This window comes from Salmo salar, chromosome ssa01, assembly GCF_905237065.1.
Source record: "Salmo salar chromosome ssa01, Ssal_v3.1, whole genome shotgun sequence".
In the NCBI taxonomy this organism is placed as follows: domain Eukaryota; kingdom Metazoa; phylum Chordata; class Actinopteri; order Salmoniformes; family Salmonidae; genus Salmo; species Salmo salar.
The window spans coordinates 172,093,809-172,116,820 of NC_059442.1; the positions used below are offsets into that span (position 1 = coordinate 172,093,809).

The window sequence follows — 23,012 nt, forward strand, 5'->3', positions numbered from 1 at the left end:
ACCTGCGTGTTGTGATGTTAACCTGCGTGTTGTGATGTTAACCTGCGTGTTGTTCTGTTTAAAAATCCTATTACTTCAATTTCTCAAACATATGACTATTTTACAGCTATTTAAAGACAAGACTCTCGTTAATCTAACCACACTGTCCGATTTCAAAAAGGCTTTACAACGAAAGCAAAACATTAGATTATGTCAGCAGAGTACCAAGCCAGAAATAATCAGACACCCATTTTTCAAGCCAGCATATAATGTCACCAAAACCCAGAAGACAGCTAAATGCAGCACTAACCTTTGATCTTCATCAGATGACAACCCAAGGACATTATGTTATACAATACTTCCGGGGAATTCGCTAACATTTTACTAAATTACTCACGATAAACGTTCACAAAAAGCATAACAATTATTTTAAGAATTATAGATACAGACCTCCTCTATGCACTCGATATGTCCGATTTTAAAATAGCTTTTTGGTGAAAGCACATTTTGCAATATTCTAAGTACATAGCCCAGGCATCACGGGCTCGCTATTTAGACACCCGGCAAGTTTAGCACTCACCATAATCATATTTACTATTATAAAAGTTTGATTACCTTTTGTTGTCTTCGTCAGAATGCACTCCCAGGTCTGCTACTTCAATAACAAATGTTGGTTTGGTCCAAAATAATCCATCGTTATATCCGAATAGCGGCGTTTTGTTCGTATGCGTTCCAGACACTATCCGAAATGGTAAAGAAGTGTCGCGCGCATGGCGCAATTCGTGACAATAAAATTCTAAATATTCCATTACCGTACTTCGAAGCATGTCAACCGCTGTTTAAAATCAATTTTTACGCCATTTTTCTCGTGAAAAGCGATAATATTCCGACAGGGAATCTCCTTTTCGGCAAACAGAGGAAAAAATCCCAAAGGCGGGGGCGGTCGGGTCACGCGCCTAAGCCCAGAGTCCCTTGATCGGCCACTTGAGAAAGGCGATAATGTGTTTCAGCCTGGGGCTGGAATGACGACATTCTGTTTTTTCCCGGGCTCTGAGAGCCTATGGAAGACGTGGGAAGTGTCACGTTAGAGCAGAGATCCTTAGTAAAAGATAGAGATGGAAAAGAAGTTCAAGAAATGGTCAGACAGGCCACTTCCTGTAAAGGAATCTCTCAGGTTTTGACCTGCCATTTGAGTTCTGTTATACTCACAGACACCATTCAAACAGTTTTAGAAAATTTAGGGTGTTTTCTATCCATATGTAATAATTATATGCATATTCTAGTTACTGGGTAGGAGTGGTAACCAGATTAAATCGGGTATGTTTTTTATCCAGCCGTGTCAATACTGCCCCCTAGCCCTAACAGGTTTTAACCTGCGTGTTGTTGTGTTGTTAACCTGCGTGTTGTTGTGTTGTTAACCTGCGTGTTGTGTTGTGCTGTTAACCTGCGTGTTGTTCTGTTAACCTGCGTGTTGTGGTGTTAACCTGCGTGTTGTTCTGTTAACCTGCGTGTTGTGGTGTTAACCTGCGTGTTGTGCTGTTAACCTGCGTGTTGTTCTGTTAACCTGCGTGTTGTGGTGTTAACCTGCGTGTTGTGGTGTTAACCTGCGTGTTGTGGTGTTAACCTGCGTGTTGTTCTGTTAACCTGCGTGTTGTTCTGTTAACCTGCGTGTTGTGTTGTGGTGTTAACCTGCGTGTTGTGTTGTGGTGTTAACCTGCGTGTTGTGTTGTGGTGTTAACCTGCGTGTTGTGTTGTGGTGTTAACCTGCGTGTTGTGCTGTGGTGTTAACCTGCGTGTTGTGCTGTGGTGTTAACCTGCGTGTTGTGTTGTGGTGTTAACCTGCGTGTTGTGTTGTGGTGTTAACCTGCGTGTTGTGTTGTGGTGTTAACCTGCGTGTTGTGTTGTGGTGTTAACCTGCGTGTTGTGTTGTGGTGTTAACCTGCGTGTTGTGTTGTGGTGTTAACCTGCGTGTTGTGTTGTGGTGTTAACCTGTGTGTTGTGTTGTGGTGTTAACCTGCGTGTTGTGCTGTGGTGTTAACCTGCGTGTTGTGCTGTTAACCTGCGTGTTGTGTTGTGGTGTTAACCTGCGTGTTGTGTTGTGGTGTTAACCTGCGTGTTGTTCTGTTAACCTGCGTGTTGTGTTGTTAACCAGCGTGTTGTTCTGTTAACCTGCGTGTTGTTCTGTTAACCTGCGTGTTGTTTGTAAGTGTTGTTCTGTTAACCTGCGTGTTGTTCTGTTAACCTGCGTGTTGTGATGTGCTGTTAACCTGCGTGTTGTTCTGTTAACCTGCGTGTTGTGGTGTTAACCTGCGTGTTGTTCTGTTAACCTGCGTGTTGTTCTGTTAACCTGCGTGTTGTGTTGTGGTGTTAACCTGCGTGTTGTGGTGTTAACCTGCGTGTTGTGGTGTTAACCTGCGTGTTGTGATGTGCTGTTAACCTGCGTGTTGTTCTGTTAACCTGCGTGTTGTGGTGTTAACCTGCGTGTTGTTCTGTTAACCTGCGTGTTGTGCTGTTAACCTGCGTGTTGTGGTGTTAACCTGCGTGTTGTACCTAAATAAGAGACGAGGCTCTAACCGTTGGCGTTTTCCCCTCAGGACCTGAATAAGAAACAAGGCCTAGCCCTGCTCTCTAAGATGGGGGAGTCGGTGAAGTACGTGACGGGAGGGTACAAGCTGAGGAGCCGACCCATGGAGTTTGCTGCTATGGGAGACTACCTGGATATGTTCACACAGAAGCTGGGTACTATCGACAGGATAGCACAGAGAATCATCAAAGAACAGTCTGGTGGGTAACAGAACTGTCTCTCTGTGCTGGGACTCTCTGTCAGACTGTCTCTCTGTGCTGGGACTTTGTCAGACTGTCTCTCTGTGCTGGGACTCCCTGTCAGACTGTCTCTCTGTGCTGGGACTCTGTCAGACTGTCTCTCTGTGCTGGGACTCTCTGTCAGACTGTCTCTCTGTGCTGGGACTCTGTCAGACTGTCTCTCTGTGCTGGGACTCTCTGTCGGACTGTCTCTCTGTGCTGGGACTCTGTCAGACTGTCTCTCTGTGCTGGGACTCTCTGTCGGACTGTCTCTCTGTGCTGGGACTCTGTCAGACTGTCTCTCTCTCTCTCCCCCCCTCTCTCTCTCTCTCTCTCTCTCTGCCCCCCCCTCTCTCTCTCTCTCTCTCTCTCTCTCTCTCTCTCTGCCCCCCCTCTCTCTCTCTCTCTCTCTCTCTCTCTCTCTCTCTCTCTGCCCCCCCATCTCTCTCTCTCTCTCTCTCTCTCTCTCTCTCTGCCCCCCCCTCTCTCTCTCTCTCTCTCTCTGCCCCCCTCTCTCTCTCTCTCTCTCTCTCTCTCTCTCTCTCTCTCTGCCCCCTCCCTCTCTCTCTCTCTCTCTCTCTCTCTGCCCCCCTCTCTCTCTCTCTCTCTCTCTCTCTCTGCCCCCGCTCTCTCTCTGTGCCCCCGCTCTCTCTCTCTCTGTCCCCTCTCTCTCTCTCTCGATCTCTGTCCCCCCCTCTCTCTCGCTCTCTCTCTGTCCCCCTCTCTCTCTCGCTCTCTCTCTGTCCCCCCTCTCTCTCTCGCTCTCTCTCTCTCTCTCTCTCTCTCTCTCTCTCTCTCTCTGTCCCCCTCTTCCTCTCTGTCCCCCCTCTCCCTCTCTCTCTCTCTCTGTACCCCCTCTCTCTCTCTGTCCCCCCTCTCTCTCTGTCCCCCTCTCTCTCTCTCTCTCTCTCTCTCTCTGTCCCCCTCTCTCTCTCTCTCTATGGTCCATTCTACACCAGCTGGGCTTTGACTCAGTGTCCCTTGCTCTTCCCCTCCGACTGTGTGGTGGTGTGGTGTGTGTGTGTGTAGAGTACCTAGCAGAGCTGAGGGAGTACGGTCCAGTCTACACCACCTGGGCGGCGTCGGAGGCGGAGCTACAGGGGCCTCTGGAGGGCGTGGCCAGCTGCATGGCTAACTGCTCCAGCGCTCTGGACGAACTCACCCAGGAAATGAGCGGAGACTTCCTGCCCGTACTCCGAGAATACGTCCTCTATATCGAGTCCATGAAGGTAAGTCTGCCAGGACAACAGTGCTAGATTTCTCTTAACACAGTACGGGGTGGGGGGGTGGGTGGGTGTGTGTGTGTGGGTGGGGGGATGGGTGGGTGGGTGAGTGTGGGTGGGGGGATGGGTGGGTGTGGGTGAGTGTGAGTGGATGTGTGGGTGTGTGGGTGAGTGTGAGTGGGTGTGTGGGTGAGTGTGGGTGGGTGTGTGGCAATCAGAGTTTGTATTAAGACTTTTTAAAGAAACACATTCACAGCCTTATCCAACCCCATGTTCACATCTCTCTACTACCTATCCCAGTCTGGTTTCTAACCCAGTCTGGTTTCTAACCCAGTCTGGTTTCTAACCCAGTCTGGTTTCTATCCCAGTCTGGTTTCTAACCCAGTCTGGTTTCTATCCCAGTCTGGTTTCTAACCCAGTCTGGTTTCAGTCACATCTCTCTACTAACTAACTCAGTCTGGTTTCAGTCACATCTCTCTACTAACTAACCCAGTCTGGTTTCAGTCACATCTCTCTACTAACTAACTCAGTCTGGTTTCAGTCACATCTCTCTACTAACTAACCCAGTCTACTAACTAACCCAGTCTGGTTTCTATCCCAGTCTGGTTTCTAACCCAGTCTGGTTTCTATCCCAGTCTGATTTCTAACCCAGTCTGGTTTCAGTCACATCTCTCTACTAACTAACCCAGTCTTGTTTTAGTCACATCTCTCTACTAACTAACCCAGTCTGGTTTCAGTCACATCTCTCTACTAACTAACCCAGTCTTGTTTTAGTCACATCTCTCTACTAACTAACCCAGTCTGGTTTCAGTCACATCTCTCTACTAACTAACCCAGTCTTGTTTTAGTCACATCTCTCTACTAACTAACCCAGTCTGGTTTCAGTCACATCTCTCTACTATCTATCCCAGTCTGGTTTCTATCCCAGTCTGGTATCTATCCCAGTCTGGTTTCAATCACATCTCTCTACTAACTAACCCAGTCTGGTTTCTACAAGAAGAGGAGTTGAATTGGAGAATTCGTTTTTTCCCTCCACCTTTAATCTCTCACTTTGTCTGACAACCCATCCTTTTTACACACTATTTTCTTCTCCAATAAAAACAGATATTAAACTACGATTTGAATAGGAAGTCTGTGTTGTAATGATGAACAGAATGAATGTGAGAGTGAGCGGGAATAGATATAACATCTGGTGTCTTTCTGCTCTGCCAGGCTGTTCTGAAGAAGAGGGACGATGTCCATGCAGAGTATGAGGCCAAACTGGAAGCCGCTTCGCTCCGGAAAGAGGAGAGACCAACAGCCAAGGTTAGTCTAGTCAACGCCCTATGGGGCTTCGCCGAAAGTAGTGCACTATATAAGGGGAATAGGGTGCCATTTGAGATCCATAGGAGCCTACAGCTATGTCTCTAAACCAGCTACTGGTACACTGACGAGCTTAAACTTTGACGGTTTAGTTTAATAGCAAGTCATAAAATGAATAAGTCCACATTTTTCTCAGTGTCTGTGGTTGGATGAATCAGTTTTCCTCATACCTACAGTAGCTATGTAGAATGTGACGTTCCTGAGCAGGCAAGCAACGAGTGTTGTTGACAGTGATCCAGTTCTAATTCTGTACTAAGTCATTGCTAATGCTAATGCTAATGCTTTTTTATTTATTTATTTTATTTCACCTTTATTTAACTAGGTAAGTACAGATGGGCTATGTACAGGTGCAGTGATCTGTGAGCTGCTCTGACAGCTGGTGCTTAAAGCTAGTGAGGGAGATATGAGTCTCCAGCTTGCACTAAGTCAATGCTAATGCTAGTGATCTAGGCCTGCACTAAGTCAATGCTAATGCTAATGATCTAGGCTTGCACTAAGTCAATGCTAATGCTAATGGTCTAAGCTTGCACTAAGTCAATGCTAATGATCTAGGCTTGCACTAAGTCAATGCTAATGATCTAGGCTTGCACTAAGCTAATGCTAATGATCTAGGCTTGCACCAAGTCAATGCTAATGCTAATGGTCTAGGCTTGCACTAAGTCAATGCTAATGCTAATGATCTAGGCTTGCACTAAGCTAATGCTAATGCTAATGATCTAGGCTTGCACTAAGTCAATGCTAATGCTAATGATCTAGGCTTTTCCCCAACCATTCCTTTAGCCCTTTTTAGCGTAGTGCTATGCCCATTGAAGCAGACTCCAAGCATAGCCACATGCCCATAAAGCCTTGCTTCGAGCGCTATGGTATGTGTCCCTAGCAGTTTACCCATAGTGCATTGCTTCGAGCGCTATGTGTCCCTAGCAGTTTACCCATAGTGCCTTGCTTATTTCTGTTAGTTCTGCTCCCTGTCTCCTCTCTACAGCAGGTGCTTAGTTCTGTTCCCTCTCTACAGCAGGTGCTTAGTTCTGTTCCCTGTCCTCTCTACAGCAGGTGCTTAGTTCTGTTCCCTGTCCTCTCTACAGCAGGTGCTTAGTTCTGTTCCCTGTCCTCTCTACAGCAGGTGCTTAGTTCTGTTCCCTGTCCTCTCTACAGCAGGTGCTTAGTTCTGTTCCCTGTCCCCTCTCTACAGCAGGTGCTTAGTTCTGTCCCCTGTCCTCTCTATAGCAGGTGCTTAGTTCTGTCCCCTGTCCTCTCTACAGCAGGTGCTTAGCTTTGTCCCCTCTCTACAGCAGGTGCTTAGTTCTGTCCCCTCTCTACAGCAGGTGCTTAGTTCTGTCCCCTCTCTACAGCAGGTGCTTAGTTCTGTCCCCTCCCTACAGCAGGTGCTTAGTTCTGTTCCCTGTCCCCTCTCTACAGCAGGTGCTTAGTTCTGTCCCCTCTCTACAGCACGTGCTTAGTTCTGTTCCCTGTTCCCTCTCTACAGCGGGTGCTTAGTTCCGTTCCCTGTCCTCTCTACAGCAGGTGCTTAGTTCTGTTCCCTGTCCCCTCTCTACAGCAGGTGCTTAGTTCTGTTCCCTGTCCTCTCTACAGCAGGTGCTTAGTTCTGCTCCCTGTCCCCTCCCTACAGCAGGTGCTTAGTTCTGTTCCCTCTCTACAGCAGGTGCTTAGTTCTGTCTCCTCTCTACAGCAGGTGCTTAGTTCTGTTCCCTGTCCTCTCTACAGCAGGTGCTTAGTTCTGTTCCCTGTCCTCTCTACAGCAGGAGCTTAGTTCTGTCCCTTCTCTACAGCAGGTGCTTAGTTCTGTCCCCTCTCTACAGCAGGTGCTTAGTTCTGTCCCCTCTCTACAGCAGGTGCTTAGTTCTGTCCCCTCTCTACAGCAGGTGCTCTTTCTGTCCCCTCTCTACAGCAGGTGCTTAGTTCTGTCCCCTCTCTACAGCAGGTGCTTAGTTCTGTCTCCTCTCTACAGCAGGTGCTTAGTTCTGTTCCCTGTCCTCTCTACAGCAGGTGCTTAGTTCTGTTCCCTGTCCTCTCTACAGCAGGTGCTTAGTTCTGTCCCCTCTCTACAGCAGGTGCTTAGTTCTGTTCCCTCTCTACAGCAGGTGCTTAGTTCTGTTCCCTGTCCCCTCTCTACAGCAGGTGCTTAGTTCTGTCCCCTCTCTACAGCAGGTGCTTAGTTCTGTCCCCTCTCTACAGCAGGTGCTTAGTTCTGTCCCTTCTCTACAGCAGGTGCTTAGTTCTGTCCCCTGTCCTCTCTACAGCAGGTGCTTAGTTCTGTTCCCTGTCCCCTCTCTACAGCAGGTGCTTAGTTCTGTTCCCTGTTCCCTCTCTACAGCACGTGCTTAGTTCTGTTCCCTGTTCCCTCTCTACAGCACGTGCTTAGTTCTGTTCCCTGTCCTCTCTACAGCAGGTGCTTAGTTCTGTTCCCTGTCCTCTCTACAGCAGGTGCTTAGTTATGTTCCCTGTCCTCTCTACAGCAGGTGCTTAGTTCTGTTCCCTCTCTACAGCACGTGCTTAGTTCTGTTCCCTCTCTACAGCAGGTGCTTAGTTCTGTTCCCTGTCCCCTCTCTACAGCAGGTGCTTAGTTCTGTTCCCTGTCCTCCCTACAGTAGGTGCTTAGTTCTGTTCCCTCTCTACAGCAGGTGCCTACAGACGTGGAGAAGTGCCAGGACAGAGTGGAGTGTTTTAACGCTGACCTGAAGTCAGACTGGGACCAGTGGCAGAACAACAAGATACAAGACTTCAGACAGCTACTCACTGGCATGGCCGACCACAACATCCAGTACTATGAGAAGGTAAGAGGGCCGACCACAACATCCAGTACTATGAGAAGGTAAGAGGGCCGACCACAACATCCAGTACTATGAGAAGGTAAGAGGGCCGACCACAACATCCAGTACTATGAGAAGGTAAGAGGGCCGACCACAACATCCAGTACTATGAGAAGGTAAGAGGGCCGACCACAACATCCAGGACTATGAGAAGGTAAGAGGGCCGACCACAACATCCTGTACTATGAGAAGGTAAGAGGGCCGACCACAACATCCAGTACTATGAGAAGGTAAGAGGGCCGACCACAACATCCAGGACTATGAGAAGGTAAGAGGGCCGACCACAACATCCTGTACTATGAGAAGGTAAGAGGGCCGACCACAACATCCAGTACTATGAGAAGGTAAGAGGGCCGACCACAACATCCAGGACGATGAGAAGGTAAGAGGGCCGACCACAACATCCAGTACTATGAGAAGGTAAGAGGGCCGACCACAACATCCAGTACTATGAGAAGGTAAGAGGGCCGACCACAACATCCAGTACTATGAGAAGGTAAGAGGGCCGACCACAACATCCAGTACTATGAGAAGGTAAGAGGGCCGACCACAACATCCAGTACTATGAGAAGGTAAGAGGGCCGACCACAACATCCTGTACTATGAGAAGGTAAGAGGGCCGACCACAACATCCAGTACTATGAGAAGGTAAGAGGGCCGACCACAACATCCAGTACTATGAGAAGGTAAGAGGGCCGACCACAACATCCAGTACTATGAGAAGGTAAGAGGGCCGACCACAACATCCAGTACTATGAGAAGGTAAGAGGGCCGACCACAACATCCAGTACTATGAGAAGGTAAGAGGGCCGACCACAACATCCAGGACGATGAGAAGGTAAGAGGGCCGACCACAACATCCAGTACTATGAGAAGGTAAGAGGGCCGACCACAACATCCAGTACTATGAGAAGGTAAGAGGGCCGACCACAACATCCAGTACTATGAGAAGGTAAGAGGGCCGACCACAACATCCAGGACGATGAGAAGGTAAGAGGGCCGACCACAACATCCAGTACTATGAGAAGGTAAGAGGGCCGACCACAACATCCAGTACTATGAGAAGGTAAGAGGGCCGACCACAACATCCAGGACTATGAGAAGGTAAGAGGGCCGACCACAACATCCTGTACTATGAGAAGGTAAGAGGGCCGACCACAACATCCAGTACTATGAGAAGGTAAGAGGGCCGACCACAACATCCAGTACTATGAGAAGGTAAGAGGGCCGACCACAACATCCAGGACTATGAGAAGGTAAGAGGGCCGACCACAACATCCTGTACTATGAGAAGGTAAGAGGGCCGACCACAACATCCAGTACTATGAGAAGGTAAGAGGGCCGACCACAACATCCAGTACTATGAGAAGGTAAGAGGGCCGACCACAACATCCAGTACTATGAGAAGGTAAGAGGGCCGACCACAACATCCAGGACTATGAGAAGGTAAGAGGGCCGACCACAACATCCAGGACTATGAGAAGGTAAGAGGGCCGACCACAACATCCTGTACTATGAGAAGGTAAGAGGGCCGACCACAACATCCAGTACTATGAGAAGGTAAGAGGGCCGACCACAACATCCAGTACTATGAGAAGGTAAGAGGGCCGACCACAACATCCAGTACTATGAGAAGGTAAGAGGGCCGACCACAACATCCAGTACTATGAGAAGGTAAGAGGGCCGACCACAACATCCAGGACGATGAGAAGGTAAGAGGGCCGACCACAACATCCAGGACTATGAGAAGGTAAGAGGGCCGACCACAACATCCAGGACGATGAGAAGGTAAGAGCAGGAGACTACTACAGACTACTGGCTTTTGTTATCATATATCCATTTAATACAGGTAGTAGTACAGGGTGCAAAGGAAAACGTTGCTTATTGATCCAATGTATTTTCAGTAATATCATCAAAATCAATCAATCCATCAATCATATCAGGTTTTTAGGCTCGTTAAGTCGTTTTTACCTCATTAAGTAGAATCCTGTCGATTTAAAAAATAAATAATAATAATAATGTTTTTTTTTTAAGTATAATTAATTTTCCTAAAACATCATTTGAAAACGATACTGTTGCTGCTTCCTGTTTGGGTGTCAAAGCGCTGGTTTTAAATGTCCAAATTCATAATCAATATGTTGAAATAAGTTGTATGTCTTCAACTTACAGTGTCACATGTTACTCCCTACACACAGGTCACACTTGTCACGACGTACACTGTATTTAGCTAAATTAGTACCTTAGAAACATCAGCATTTACCAAGCGGACACTCTAAACCGGAATTGATTAGCTTGTTCTACTGTAATCAATAGTGTGCGCAAATTAATCACTGACGTTAAATACAAAATATATTGACATTTTGTATAGAAATCATTGAATATTATAATAAATATAGAAATTGGACTGGTACCAATGTACCGTTTTTCTCTGTTCTAAAAGACAAAACACAATGAACTAACTAAGTAAACTATATGACCTGTTGATAGATGACGACACGTCGTAGCTAGTCTCCTAGAGCCACGGTGTTTATGGTAGATGACCCATATGAGAAGGAAACGCAAGACTTTTTTTGACTGGATCATTTCAACTAATCAATACCTTCACAGGTAGTTCTACATAGTAACAGGGGTTGGCTTCCATTTGAGTGATAGTTAGCTTGACTGTCAAAATCTGTGTATTTGTTTGTGTCTATTCAACTTTTGTACAGAGAGTGCCTCGATTTTTGTCCGTGCCATTTGAATTTGAAAATGATCAACTGCGTTTTACCGTACCAAACCAAAGATATGAATCTGTTAAAAAGGGATGTGTAATTTGTGTTTTTAAATGGGACGAACTAAAAGCACGTATATCAAATCAAATGTATTTATAAAGTCCTTCTTACATCAGCTGATATCTCAAAGTGCTGTACAGAAACCCAGCCTAAAATCCCAAACAGCAAGCAATGCAGATGTAGAAGCACGGTGGCTAGGAAAAACTCCCTAGAAAGGCCAGAACCTAGGAAGAAACCTAGAGAGGAACCAGGCTATGAGGGGTGGCCAGTCCTCTTCTGGCTGTGCTGGGTGGAGATTAGAAACCTAGAGAGGAACCAGGCTATGAGGGGTGGCCAGTCCTCTTCTGGCTGTGCCGAGTGGAGATTATAACAGAGCATGGCCAAGATGTTCAAATGTTCATAGATGACCAGCAGGGTCAGATAATAATAATCACAGTGGTTGTCGAGGGTGCAACAGGTCAGCACCTCAGGAGTAAATGGCAGTTGGCTTTTCATAGCAGATCTTTGAGAGTATCTCTACCGCTCCTGCTGTCTCTAGAGAGTTGAAAACAGCAGGTCTGGGACAGGTAGCACGTCCGGTGAACAGGTCAGGGTTCCATAGCCACAGGCAGAACAGAACAGTTAACTGGAGCAGCAGCACGGCCAGGTGGACTGGGGACAGCAAGGAGTCATCAAGCCAGGTAGTCCTGAGGCATGGTCCTAGGGCTCAGGTCCTCCGAGAGAGAAAGAAAGAGAATTAGAGAGAGCATACTTAAATTCACACAGGACACTGGATAAGACAGGAGAAATACTCCAGATATAACAGACTGACCCTAGCCCCCCGACACAACTATTGCAGTATAAATACTGGAGGCTGAGACAGGAGGGGTCAGGAGACACTGTGGCACCGTCCGATGATACCCCCGGACAGGGCCAAACAGGTAGGATATAACCCCACCCACTTTGCCAAAGCACAGACCCCACCCACTTTGCCAAACCACAGACCCCACACCACTAGAGTGATATCTTCAACCACCAACTTACCATCCTGAGACAAGGCAGAGTATAGCCCACAAAGATCTCCGCCACGGCACAACCCAAGGGGGGGCGCCAACCCAGACAGGAAGACCACGTCAGTGACTCAACCCACTCAAGTGACGCACCCCTCCTAGGGACGGCATGGAAGAGCACCAGTGAGCCAGTGACTCAGCCCCTGTAATAGGGTTAGAGGCAGAGAATCCCAGTGGAGAGAGGGGAACCGGCCAGGCAGAAACAGCAAGGGCGGTTCATTGCTCCAGCCTTTCCGTTCACCTTCACACTCCTGGGCCAGACTACACTCAATCATAGGACCTACTGAAGAGATGAGTCTTCAGTAAAGACTTAAAAGTTGAGACTGAGTCTGCATCTCTCACATGGGTAGGCAGATCATTCCATAAAAATGTAGCTCTATAGGAGAAAGCCCTGCCTCCAGCTGTTTGCTTAGAAATTCTAGGGACGGTAAGGAGGCCTGCGTCATGTGACCGTAGCGTACGTGTAGGTATGTACGGCAGGACCAAATCGGAAAGATAGGTAGGAGCAAGCCCATGTAATGCTTTGTAGGTTAGCAGTAAAACCGTGAAATCAGCCCTAGCCTTAACAGGAAGCCAGTGTAGAGAGGCTAGCACTGGAGTAATATGATCACATTTTTTGGTTCTAGTCAAGATTCTAGCAGCCTAACTGAAGTTTATTTAGTGCTGTAGCCGGAAAGTAGAGCATTGCAGTAGTCTAATCTAGAAGTGACAAAAGCATGGATTCATTTTTCAGGAAAGAAATTTTCTGATGTTGGCAATGTTACGTAGATGGGAAAAAAGCTGTCCTTGAAACAGTCTTGATATGTTCTTCAAAAGAGAGATCAGGGTCCAGAGTAACGCCGAGGTCCTTCACAGTTTTATTTGAGACGACTGTACAACCATCAAGATTAATTGTCAGATTCAACAGAAGATCTCTTTGTTTCTTGGGACCTAGAACAAGCATCTCTGTTTTGTCCGAGTTTAAAAGTAGAAAGTTTGCAGCCATCCACTTCTTTATGTCTGAAACACAGGCTTCTAGCGAGGGCGATTTTGGGGCTTCACCATGTTTCAGAGAAATGTACAGCTGTGTGTCGTCCGCATAGCAGTGAAATTTAACATTATGTTTCCGAATGACATCACCAAGAGGTAAAATATATAGTTAAAACAATAGTGGTCCGAAAACCGAAATTTACAATTGATTTGTCAGAGGATTAAACCATTCACAGACACAAACTGATATCTTTCCGACAGATAAGATCTAAACCAGGCCAGAACTTGTCCATGTAGACCAATTTGGGTTTCCAATCTCTCCAAAAGAATGTGGTGATCAATGGTATCAAAAGCAGCACTAAGGTCTAGGAGCACGAGGACAGATGCAGAGCCTCGGTCTGATGCCATTAAAAGTTAATTTACCACCTAAACAAGTTCAGTCTCAGTGCTATGATGGGGTCTAAAACCAGACTGAAGCATTTCGTATACATTGTTTGTCTTCAGGAAGGCAGTGAGTTGCTGCGCAACAGCTTTTTCTATAATTTTTGAGAGGAATGGGAGATTCGATATAGGCCGATAGTTTTTTATATTTTCTGGGTCAAGGTTTGGCTTTTTCAAGAGAGGCTTTATTTCTGCCACTTTTTGTGAGCTTGGTACACATCCGGTGGATAGAGAGCCGTTTATTATGTTCAACATAGGAGGGCCGAGCACAGGAAGTAGCTCTTTCTGTAATTTAGTTGGAATAGGGTCCAGTATGCAGCTTGAAGGTTTATCCTAGGTCCCTGCAGAGTTGTGCAGACTCAGGACAACTGAGCTTTGGAGGAACGCAGATTTAATATATCCAATGATGATATATTCTACCAACAGGACATTAAAAACTATAATATCTTATGTTTCACCGAGTCGTGGCTGAACGACGACATTAATATCATACAGCTGGCGGGTTAAACACTCCATCGACACTGTATTGGCAGGATAGAACAGCAGCCTCTGGGCGCCACGGGGCGGGGGCCTATGCATATTTGTAAACAACAGCTGGTGCACGATATCTAAGGTTGTCTCCAGGTTTTGCTCGCCTGAGGTAGAGTATCTCATGATAAGCTGTAGACCACACTATCTACCTAGAAAGTTTTCATCTATATTTTTCGTAGCTGTCTACATACCACCACAGACCGATGCTGGCACTAACACCGCACTGAATGAGATTTTGCTCGCTTGAAGTAGAGTATATTGTGATAAATTGCAGGCCACACTATTTGCCTAGAGAGTTTTCAGCTATACTTTTAGTGGCTGTTAATTTACCACCACAGACAGATGCTGGCACTAAGACCGCACTCAGTCAGCTGTATAAGGAAATAAGCAAACAGGAAACCACTCACCCAGAGGCGGCGCTCCTAGTGGCCGGAGACTTTAATGCAGGGAAACTTAAATCAGTTCTACCAAATTTCCATCAATATTTTAAATGTGCAACCAGAGGAAAAAAAACTCTAGACCACCTTTACTCCACACATAGAGACGCGTACAAAGCTCTCCCTCGCCCTCCATTTGGCAAATCTGACCATCATTCTACCCTCCTGATTCCTGCTTACAAGCAAAAATTAAAGCAGGAAGCACCAGTGACTCGGTCTATAAAAAAGTGGTCTAGTGAAGCAGATTGGAATATGTTCCACTCCAACACCAACACAGGCTCTCACAGACTGGAATATGTTCCGGGATTCATCCGATGGCATTGAGGAGTACACCACATCAGTCACTGGCTTCTTCAATAAGTGCATCGAGGACGTCGTCCCCACAGTGACTGTGGCGTTAACGAACCATCAAACAGGGAAAGCATCAATACAGGACTAAGATCGAATCGTACTACACCGCTCGTCGGATGTGGCAGGGCTTGCAAACTATTACAGACTACAAAGGGAAGCACAGCTGAGAGCTGTCCAGTGACACGAGCCTACCAGACGAGCTAAACTACTTCTATGCTCGCTTTGAGGCAAGTAACACTGAAACATGCATGAGAGCATCAGCTGTTCCGGACGACTGTGTGATCACGCGCTCTGCAGCCAATGTGAGTAAGACCTTTAAACAGGTTAACATTCACAAGGCCGCGGGGCCAGACGGATTAGCAGGACGTGTACTCCGAGCATACGCTGATCAACTGACAAGTGTCTTCACTGACATTTTCAACCTCTCCCTGTCTGAGTCTCTAATACCAACATGTTTCAAGCAGACCACCATAGTCCCTGTGCCCAAGAACACTAAGGTAACCTGCCTAAATGACTACAGACCCGTAGCACTCACGTCTGTAGCCATGAAGTGCTTTGAATGGCTGGTAATGGCTAACATCAACACCATTATCCCAGAAACCCTAGATCCACTCCAATTTGCATACAGCCCCAACAGATCCACAGATGATGCAATCTCTATTGCTCTCCACACTGCCCTTTCCCACCTGGACAAAAGGAACACTTATGTGAGAGTGCTATTCATTGACTACAGCTCAGTGTTCAACACCATAGTGCCCACAAAGCTCATCACTAAGCTAAGGACCCTGGGACTTTACACCTCCCTCTGCAACTGGATCCTGGACTTCCTGACGGGCCGCCCCCAGGTGGTGAGGGTAGGTAGCAACACATCTACCACGCTGATCCTCAACACGGGGGCCCCTCAGGGGTGCGTGATCAGTCCCCTCCTGTACTCCCTGTTCACCCACGACTGCATGGCCAGGCATGACTCCAACACCATCATTGAGTTTGCTGACGACACAACAGTGGAAGGCCTGAACACTGACAATGATGATACAGCCTATAGGGAGGAGGTCAGAGACCTGGCAGTGTGGTGCCAGGACAATAACCTCTCCCTCAATGTGATCAAGACAAAGGAGATGATTGTGGACTACAGGAAAAGGAGGACTGAGCACGCCCCCATTCTCATCGACGGGGCTGTAGTGGAGCAGGTTGAGAGCTTCAAGTTCCTTGCCGTCCACATCACCAACAAACTAACATGGTCCAAGCACACCAAGACAGCCGTGAAGAGGGCACGACAAGACCTATTCCCCCTCAGGAGACTGAAAAGATTTGGCATGGGTACTCAGATCCTCAAACGGTTTTACATGTGCGCCATCGAGAGCATCCTGACTGGTTGCATCACTGCGTGTTATGGAAACTGCTCGGTCTCCAATCGCAAGGCGCTACAGAGGGTAGTGCGTAAGGCCCAGTACATCACTGGGGCCAAACTTCCTGCCCTCCAGGACCTCTATACCAGGCGGTGTCAGAGGATGGCCCTAAAAATTGTCAAAGACTCCAACCACCCTAGTCATAGACTGTTCTCTCTGCTACCGCACAGCAAGCGGTACCGGAGCGCCAAGTCTAGGTCCAAGAAGCTTCTAAACAGCTTCTACCCCCAAGCCATAAGAGTGCTGAACATCTAATCAAATGGCTACCCAGACTATTTGCATTGCCCCCTCCCCCTCTTTTACACCGCTGCTACTCTCTGTTACTATATATGCACTTTAATAACTCTACCTGTATTTATAAACTCAGCAAAAAAAAGAAACGTCCTTTAACTGTCAACTGTGTTTATCTTCAGCAAACTTAACATGTGTAAATATTTGTATGAACATAACAAGATTCAACAACTGAGACATAAACTGAACAAGTTCCACAGACATGTGATTAACAGAAATGGAATAATGTGTCTCTGAACAAAAGGGGGGGGGGCAAAATCAAAAGTAACAGTCAGTATCTGGTGTGGCCACCAGCTGCATTAAGTACTGCAGTGCATCTCCTCCTCATGGACTGCACCAGATTTGCCAGTTCTTGCTGTGAGATGTTACCCCACTCTTCCACCAAGGCACCTGCAAGTTCCTGGACATTTCTGGGGGGAATGGCCCTAGCCCTCACCCTCCGATCCAACAGGTCCCAGACGTGCTCAGAGGGATTGAGATCCGCTGGCCATGGCAGAACACTGACATTCCTGTCTTGCAGGAAATCACGCACAGAACGAGCAGTATGGCTGGTGGCATTGTCATGCTGGAGGGTCATGAAAGGCCTCTTTAGTGTCCTAAGTTTTCGTAACTGTGACTTTAATTGCCTACCGTCTGTAAGCTGTTAGGGTCTTAACGACCGTCCCACAGGTGCATGTTCATGAATTGTTTATGGTTCATTGAACAAGCATGGGGAAACAGTGTTTAAACCCTTTACAATGAAGATCTGTGAAGTTATTTGGATTTTTACGAATTATCTTTGAAAGACAGGGTCCTGAAAAAGGGACGTTTCTTTTTTTTTTGCTGAGTTTATTACCTCAATTACCTCGACACCGGTGCCCCCTCTATATATCCCCGCTATTGTTATTTATTGCTGCTCTTTATTTTGTATTTTCTTAAAACTGTTGGTTAACTTCTATGGGCTAGGTGGGACACAGCCAGTGAAATATCAGGGCGGCAAATTCAAAAAACAACAAAATGTCATAATTCAACTTTTCTCAAACATACAACTATTTTACACCATTTTAAAGATACACTTCTCCTTAATCTAACCACATTGTCCGATTTGAAAAAGGCTTTACAGCGAATGCAAAACATTACATTATGTTAGGAGAGTACATAGACAAAAATAATCACACAGCCATTTTCTAAGCAAGGACATGTGTCAATAAAACCCAAAACACAGCTAAATGAAGCACTAACCTTTGACGATCTTCATCAGATGACACTCCTAGGACATCATGTTACACAATACATGTATGTTTTGTTCGATAAAGTTCATATTTATATCCAAAAACAGCATTTTACATTGGCGCGTAATGTTCAGAAAATGTATTCCCACCAAAACGTCCAGTGAATGTGCACATCAATTTACAAAAACACTCATCATAAACGTTGACAAAATATATAACAATTATTTAAAGAATTATAGATAGACTACCCCTGGATGCAACCGCTGTGTCAGATTTTAAAATAGCTTTACGGAGAAAGCACATTTTTCAATATTCTGAGTACATAGTTCAGCCATCACGGCGAGCTATTCAGACACCCGCCAAGTTCGGGGCAACCTAAACTCAGAATTAGTATTAGAAATATTCTCTTACCTTTGCTGATCTTCGTCAGAATGCACTCCCAGGACTGCTACTTCCACAAGAAATGTTGTTTTTGTTCCAAATAATCCATATTTATGTCCAAATACCTCCGTTTTGTTCGTGCGTACAGATCACTTATCCAAAGGCATAACGCGCGAGCGCTGAACCAGAGACGAAAAGTCAAAATGTTCTATTACCGTACTTAGAAGCATGTCAAACGCTGTTTAAAATCAATCGTTATGGTATTTTTAACGTAAAATTGCGATAATATTCCAACCGGACAATAGCGTATTCAAGGAGAAAAAGAAGGAACAGCGAGCTCGCGGGACTGCGCATATCCAATTCCTTTGTTGCCAGGCAGACCACTCAGTAACTGAGCTCCTATACTCTGCCCAGTGACAGGAAAATGCTCAAACCACTTTCTGAAAGCTTTAGACAGCCAATGGAAGCCTTAGGAAGTGCAACATAACCCCACAGATACTGTAGTTTCAAAAGGGACTAGAAAGAAGAACTACAATTCTCAGATCCTCCACTTCCTGGTTAACTTTTTCTCTGGTTTTTGCCTGCCATATGAGTTCTGTTATACTCACAGACACCATTCAAACAGTTTTAGAAACTTCTGAGTGTTTTCTATCCAAATCTAATAATAATATGCATATTCTAGTTTCTGGGCCAGAGAAGTAACCTGTTTAAATTGGGTACGTTTTTCATCCGGCCGTGAAAATACTGCCCCCTATCCCAGACTGGTTAACGGCTCATATGTAAGCATTTCACTGTAAGGTCTACACCTGTTGTATTTGGCACATTTGACAAATACAATTTTATTTGAACGTTCACCGTCCCCACTAGTGTTTCAGTGCAGCAGGTTGAACCTGGTTGAATAAACAAAGGAAAAACAAACAGTAACATATATTCTAACTAAATGTATTAAAGCCCTTTGGTGACTTGTGACGTTGAAACTAACAGGGGCCAACAGGAAGTAGGAATGGGCTGCAGAGGAACTAAGAATGACACCAAGAATGACTTTAGAAACCTTTTTATCTCATGTCTTATGATGCGTTCAGTGTCACTCCAGTGCCTCTGTATCTGGTCATATCTGACTGTTAACACTACCATCTGTCTGTGTGTTAACACTACCATCTCTCTGTGTGTTAACGCTACCATCTGTCTGTGTGTTAACACTACCATCTCTCTGTGTTAACGCTACCATCTGTCTGTGTGTTAACACTACCATCTCTCTGTGTTAACACTACCATCTCTCTGTCTGTTAACACTACCATCTCTCTGTGTGTTTCTGTGTGTTAACACTACCATCTCTCTGTGTGTTAACGCTACCATCTGTCTGTGTGTTAACTCTACCATCTGTCTGTGTGTTTCAGTGTGTTAACACTACCATCTGTCTGTGTGTTAACTCTACCATCTCTCTGTGTGTTTCAGTGTGTTAACGCTACCATCTGTCTGTGTGTTTTAGTGCCTTGCAGCGTGGGAGTCAGTCATTCCAGTATTACAGGACAAGCAGCCACAGGAGACAGAAACGGAGGAAGACTGAAACGGCCAGCTGACCTTTGAAGCACATTGGAAAAGTGGACATAACATCTCAAACACTTCTCTACCCGAGTCACCAGAGTCACACACCGACACAGATACTCTGGAAGGGAGATTACCAAGGAAATGGGCTTTTGGAGTCTTCAGACGGAAATCTTTTTTTAGTTTTGGCGTTTCTGTTTGTGAAACCCAGTCAGTCGAAAACGTCCCGTCCTGCCTGCTGGTCGTTGTCTCACGTCAGGTAGCTCAACGGCAGTCTGCGCTGATCTGTCTGATAACTTGCAAACACTCATGGGATAGCTAAAAATAAGTTTGGCCACAATATGCTGTGCTAACATTCGAAAATGTTACGAAGGTGACATCGTCTGCTGAAGCCACTACGTCATCTAAAAGACTCCGAGTTAATCTGACCAAAAAATATCAACCTGGAGTCTGAGTTAATCTGACCAATAATATCAGCCTGCAGTCTGAGTTAATCTGACCAATAATATCAGCCTGCAGTCTGAGTTAATCTGACCAAAAAATATCAACCTGGAGTCTGAGTTAATCTGACCAATAATATCAACCTGGAGCTAATAAATCTTCACTAGCTAATTCTACATCTAACGAAGGTGTTTTGTGGTCGGTAGAATCAGTATTTATGAAATTCGTAATGTACACTATAATTAGCTAGCTAAAGCGTTAGCTACACTAGCTAGTGTCTGCTTGCTGGCTGAACCAGACTCAAATCAATCCATAATGAAAGGCAGGGATGTTAACAATGCGAGTTCACACACACACTCAATGCTGAATAACCCTAGTAAATTCTGGCTAATGCACGAATTAGTTTTCATGATATCTTGTTCTGCCGAGTTCTACAGCACAGCAAGGCACATTACCAGCTGTCACAGTCAGACACCTGCTGATTTCTGAGAACAGTCCCAGAACCTTGGTGCCTTACAAAGCTGGCAAACTATCTACCGTATGGCCGTTCAAAACAAGCCCTGCACTAAAATCTAGATTGTTAGAGATGAGTTCCACGTCCTACGTGACAGATCGGCTGAGGGATGAGCGCCGTGTAGGAGTGACGCCATCTGACGTGAGACAATGGCCTGCTGGGAAGAGCCATGGAGCGGAGTGGATGGTACTCTCTGTCTGTCTGTCTGTCTGTCTGTCTGTCTGTCTGTCTGTCTGTCTGTCTGTCTGTCTGTCTGTCTGTCTGTCTGTCTGTCTGTCTGTCTGTCTGTCTGTCTGTCTGTACTCTCTTCTGTCTCTCTCTGTGTCTCTCTCTCTCTGTGTCTCTCTCTCTCTGTGTCTCTCTCTCTCTGTGTCTCTCTCTCTCTGTCTCTCTCTCTCTCTCTCTCTCTCTCTCTCTCTCTCTCTCTCTCTCTCTCTCTCTCTCTCTCTCTCTGTCTGTCTGTCTGTCTGTCTGGAAGCCCTGTATTGTTCCTTGTTGCACACCAAAATAGCCTGGGTTGTATTCACTAGAAACCAAACAGAAGAAAACAGACTACCTGAACTTGTCCAAAAAGAAACTCATTTTTGTTGCTGAACGCTTTCCGTTGTTTAACGTTTTTCTACATTGTGCACTAATGAACACCACCCTGATACCATAGACAGGCTGTCCTAGAAGCTTTCTGTCCCACCGACCGGCCAAAGGATTAGCGAATGAAGAGACCAAACTAATTTAGGGTGTCCAAACACCCTTTTGGTGATGAAGTTTCACTTTCTTATGTTTTGAAATACATTTTACCGAGACAAGTGTGATTATTTATGTTCTGAATTGTTCAGTTGGCGTTTTCTTTAACATATTCTTAACTTTATATCAGAAAGTAGTTTTTTGTTGTTGTAACCTAACATCTGATAATTACCACCTGGCTCTGTGTTGACGTTTTAGGGCAGGTTTCTCCGAAATACTTTTGAGGATTTTACATTTTTGTTGTTGTCGTCGTCTTCTAAGTAGTTTCCGCGTGTCACCAACAAAAAAAATACAAAAAAAAATACATTTGACACGAGCTGAATTAAAAATGTAAAAAGGCTTGGAAATAAATTGCTCGGTATATGCTCAGTGCTCTGTAGACATTTCGCAGAGAAACGCTTGTTTTTTTTTTTTGTTGTTGTTGTGAGAAAGCTTTGAAAAAGAACGGGAATTTTTAAATTGATATGAAAATACTATTATCTCAAAATCGATATTTATGTTACCTTCTATATTGTTTTATGTCTTGTTGGATTTGAGAAGAAAGATGAAGAGTTCAACGGGAAAGGAATCCTGCCAGTTTAGCTGATTCAATGCTATTTTACAGATTTTTTTTTCTTTCGTTCTACGCAATTAACATTATTTTACCCATTGGTCAAAAGATTGCGCTTTCGATTGAACATTATATTCACTGTGTTTTTGTTTTTCTTTCTGTTAGAAGGTTCTAGTCTGTTGAGAACGGTTGGTTGCCAATTATCTTTTTTGTTGTTGTAAACAATGCAGGTGTTTGACGGGTCTTTGACGTAGCCTAAAGCCCTTGAAGAGTCAAGCAGCATCTTCATCATGTTTTTTTATCATGTTGTTGTTGTTGAAGCACTAACAGATCCAGCTATCAAACAGAGTAGAGCAGAAATCCTCTGGCCAAAGAGGAAACCTACCTCACATACTGTCTAACTTTTTCTTGGTTGGTGGTCTGTCTCCCACACCAAGGGTTTATACACTAGGAAGCAAACAGGCTGCTGCTCACACAAGATTTGATTCTGGGTTGCCAAGATTACACCACACCACACCATACAAGACTCTTCGTCCTGTGCCCAATAGCCTGGGGATGAGGTCGAAGGTTAACTGGTATGAATCTTATGACAGTGTCTCAAATAGCTATCTAGTGCGCTACTGTTGACCAGGACTCTGGTAGTGCAATATATGTATATATATATAGGAAATAGGATGCAATTTGGGACGCAGACATGTAGTGCCAAATCGTGTTGGACTGCCTCCTCCCTCTTCCTCCCTCCTCCCTCTTCCTCCCTCTTCCTCCCTCCTCCCTCCTTCCTCCCTCTTCCTCCCTCCCCCCTCTTCCTCCCTCTTCCTCCCTCTTCCTCCCTCCTCCCTCTTCCTCCCTCCCCCTCTTCCTCCCTCCTCCCTCTTCCTCCCTCCCTCCCCCTCTTCCTCCCTCCCCCTCTTCCTCCCTCTTCCTCCCTCTTCCTCCCTCCTCCCTCTTCCTCCCTCCCACCCCCTCTTCCTCCCTCCCCCTCTTCCTCCCTCTTCCCCCTCTTCCTCCCTCCCCCTCTTCCTCTCTCTCCCTCTCCCTCTCCCCTCTTCCTCCCTCTTCCTCCCTCTTCCCCTCCCTCTTCCTCCCTCCCCCTCTTCCTCCCTCCCTCCCCCCCCTCACCCCTCTTCCTCCCTCCCCCTCTTCCTCCCTCCCCTCTTCCTCCCTCTCCCTCCCTCCCTCTCCTCCC

The 23,012-nt window shown here is 46.0% G+C and overlaps 1 protein-coding gene across 3 annotated transcripts in view; it reads left to right on the plus strand.

Moving 5' to 3' along the window:
- The window catches only part of LOC106591923 (sorting nexin-30), a 63,608-nt gene extending 41,936 nt beyond the window's left edge, over positions 1 to 21,672 (plus strand). For 2 of the 3 annotated variants that reach the window (XM_045694194.1, XM_045694202.1), the window contains 5 exons: positions 2,574 to 2,763; positions 3,811 to 4,010; positions 5,217 to 5,309; positions 8,003 to 8,158; positions 19,525 to 21,672. In XM_045694194.1, coding sequence (XP_045550150.1) covers positions 2,574 to 2,763; positions 3,811 to 4,010; positions 5,217 to 5,309; positions 8,003 to 8,158; positions 19,525 to 19,602 — 717 coding nt within the window. In that variant the 3' untranslated portion in view covers positions 19,603 to 21,672. The remainder of the gene's footprint in view (positions 1 to 2,573; positions 2,764 to 3,810; positions 4,011 to 5,216; positions 5,310 to 8,002; positions 8,159 to 19,524) is intronic. The other variant, XM_045694197.1, reaches the window with a different exon arrangement.
- Positions 21,673 to 23,012: the final 1,340 nt, after the last annotated feature.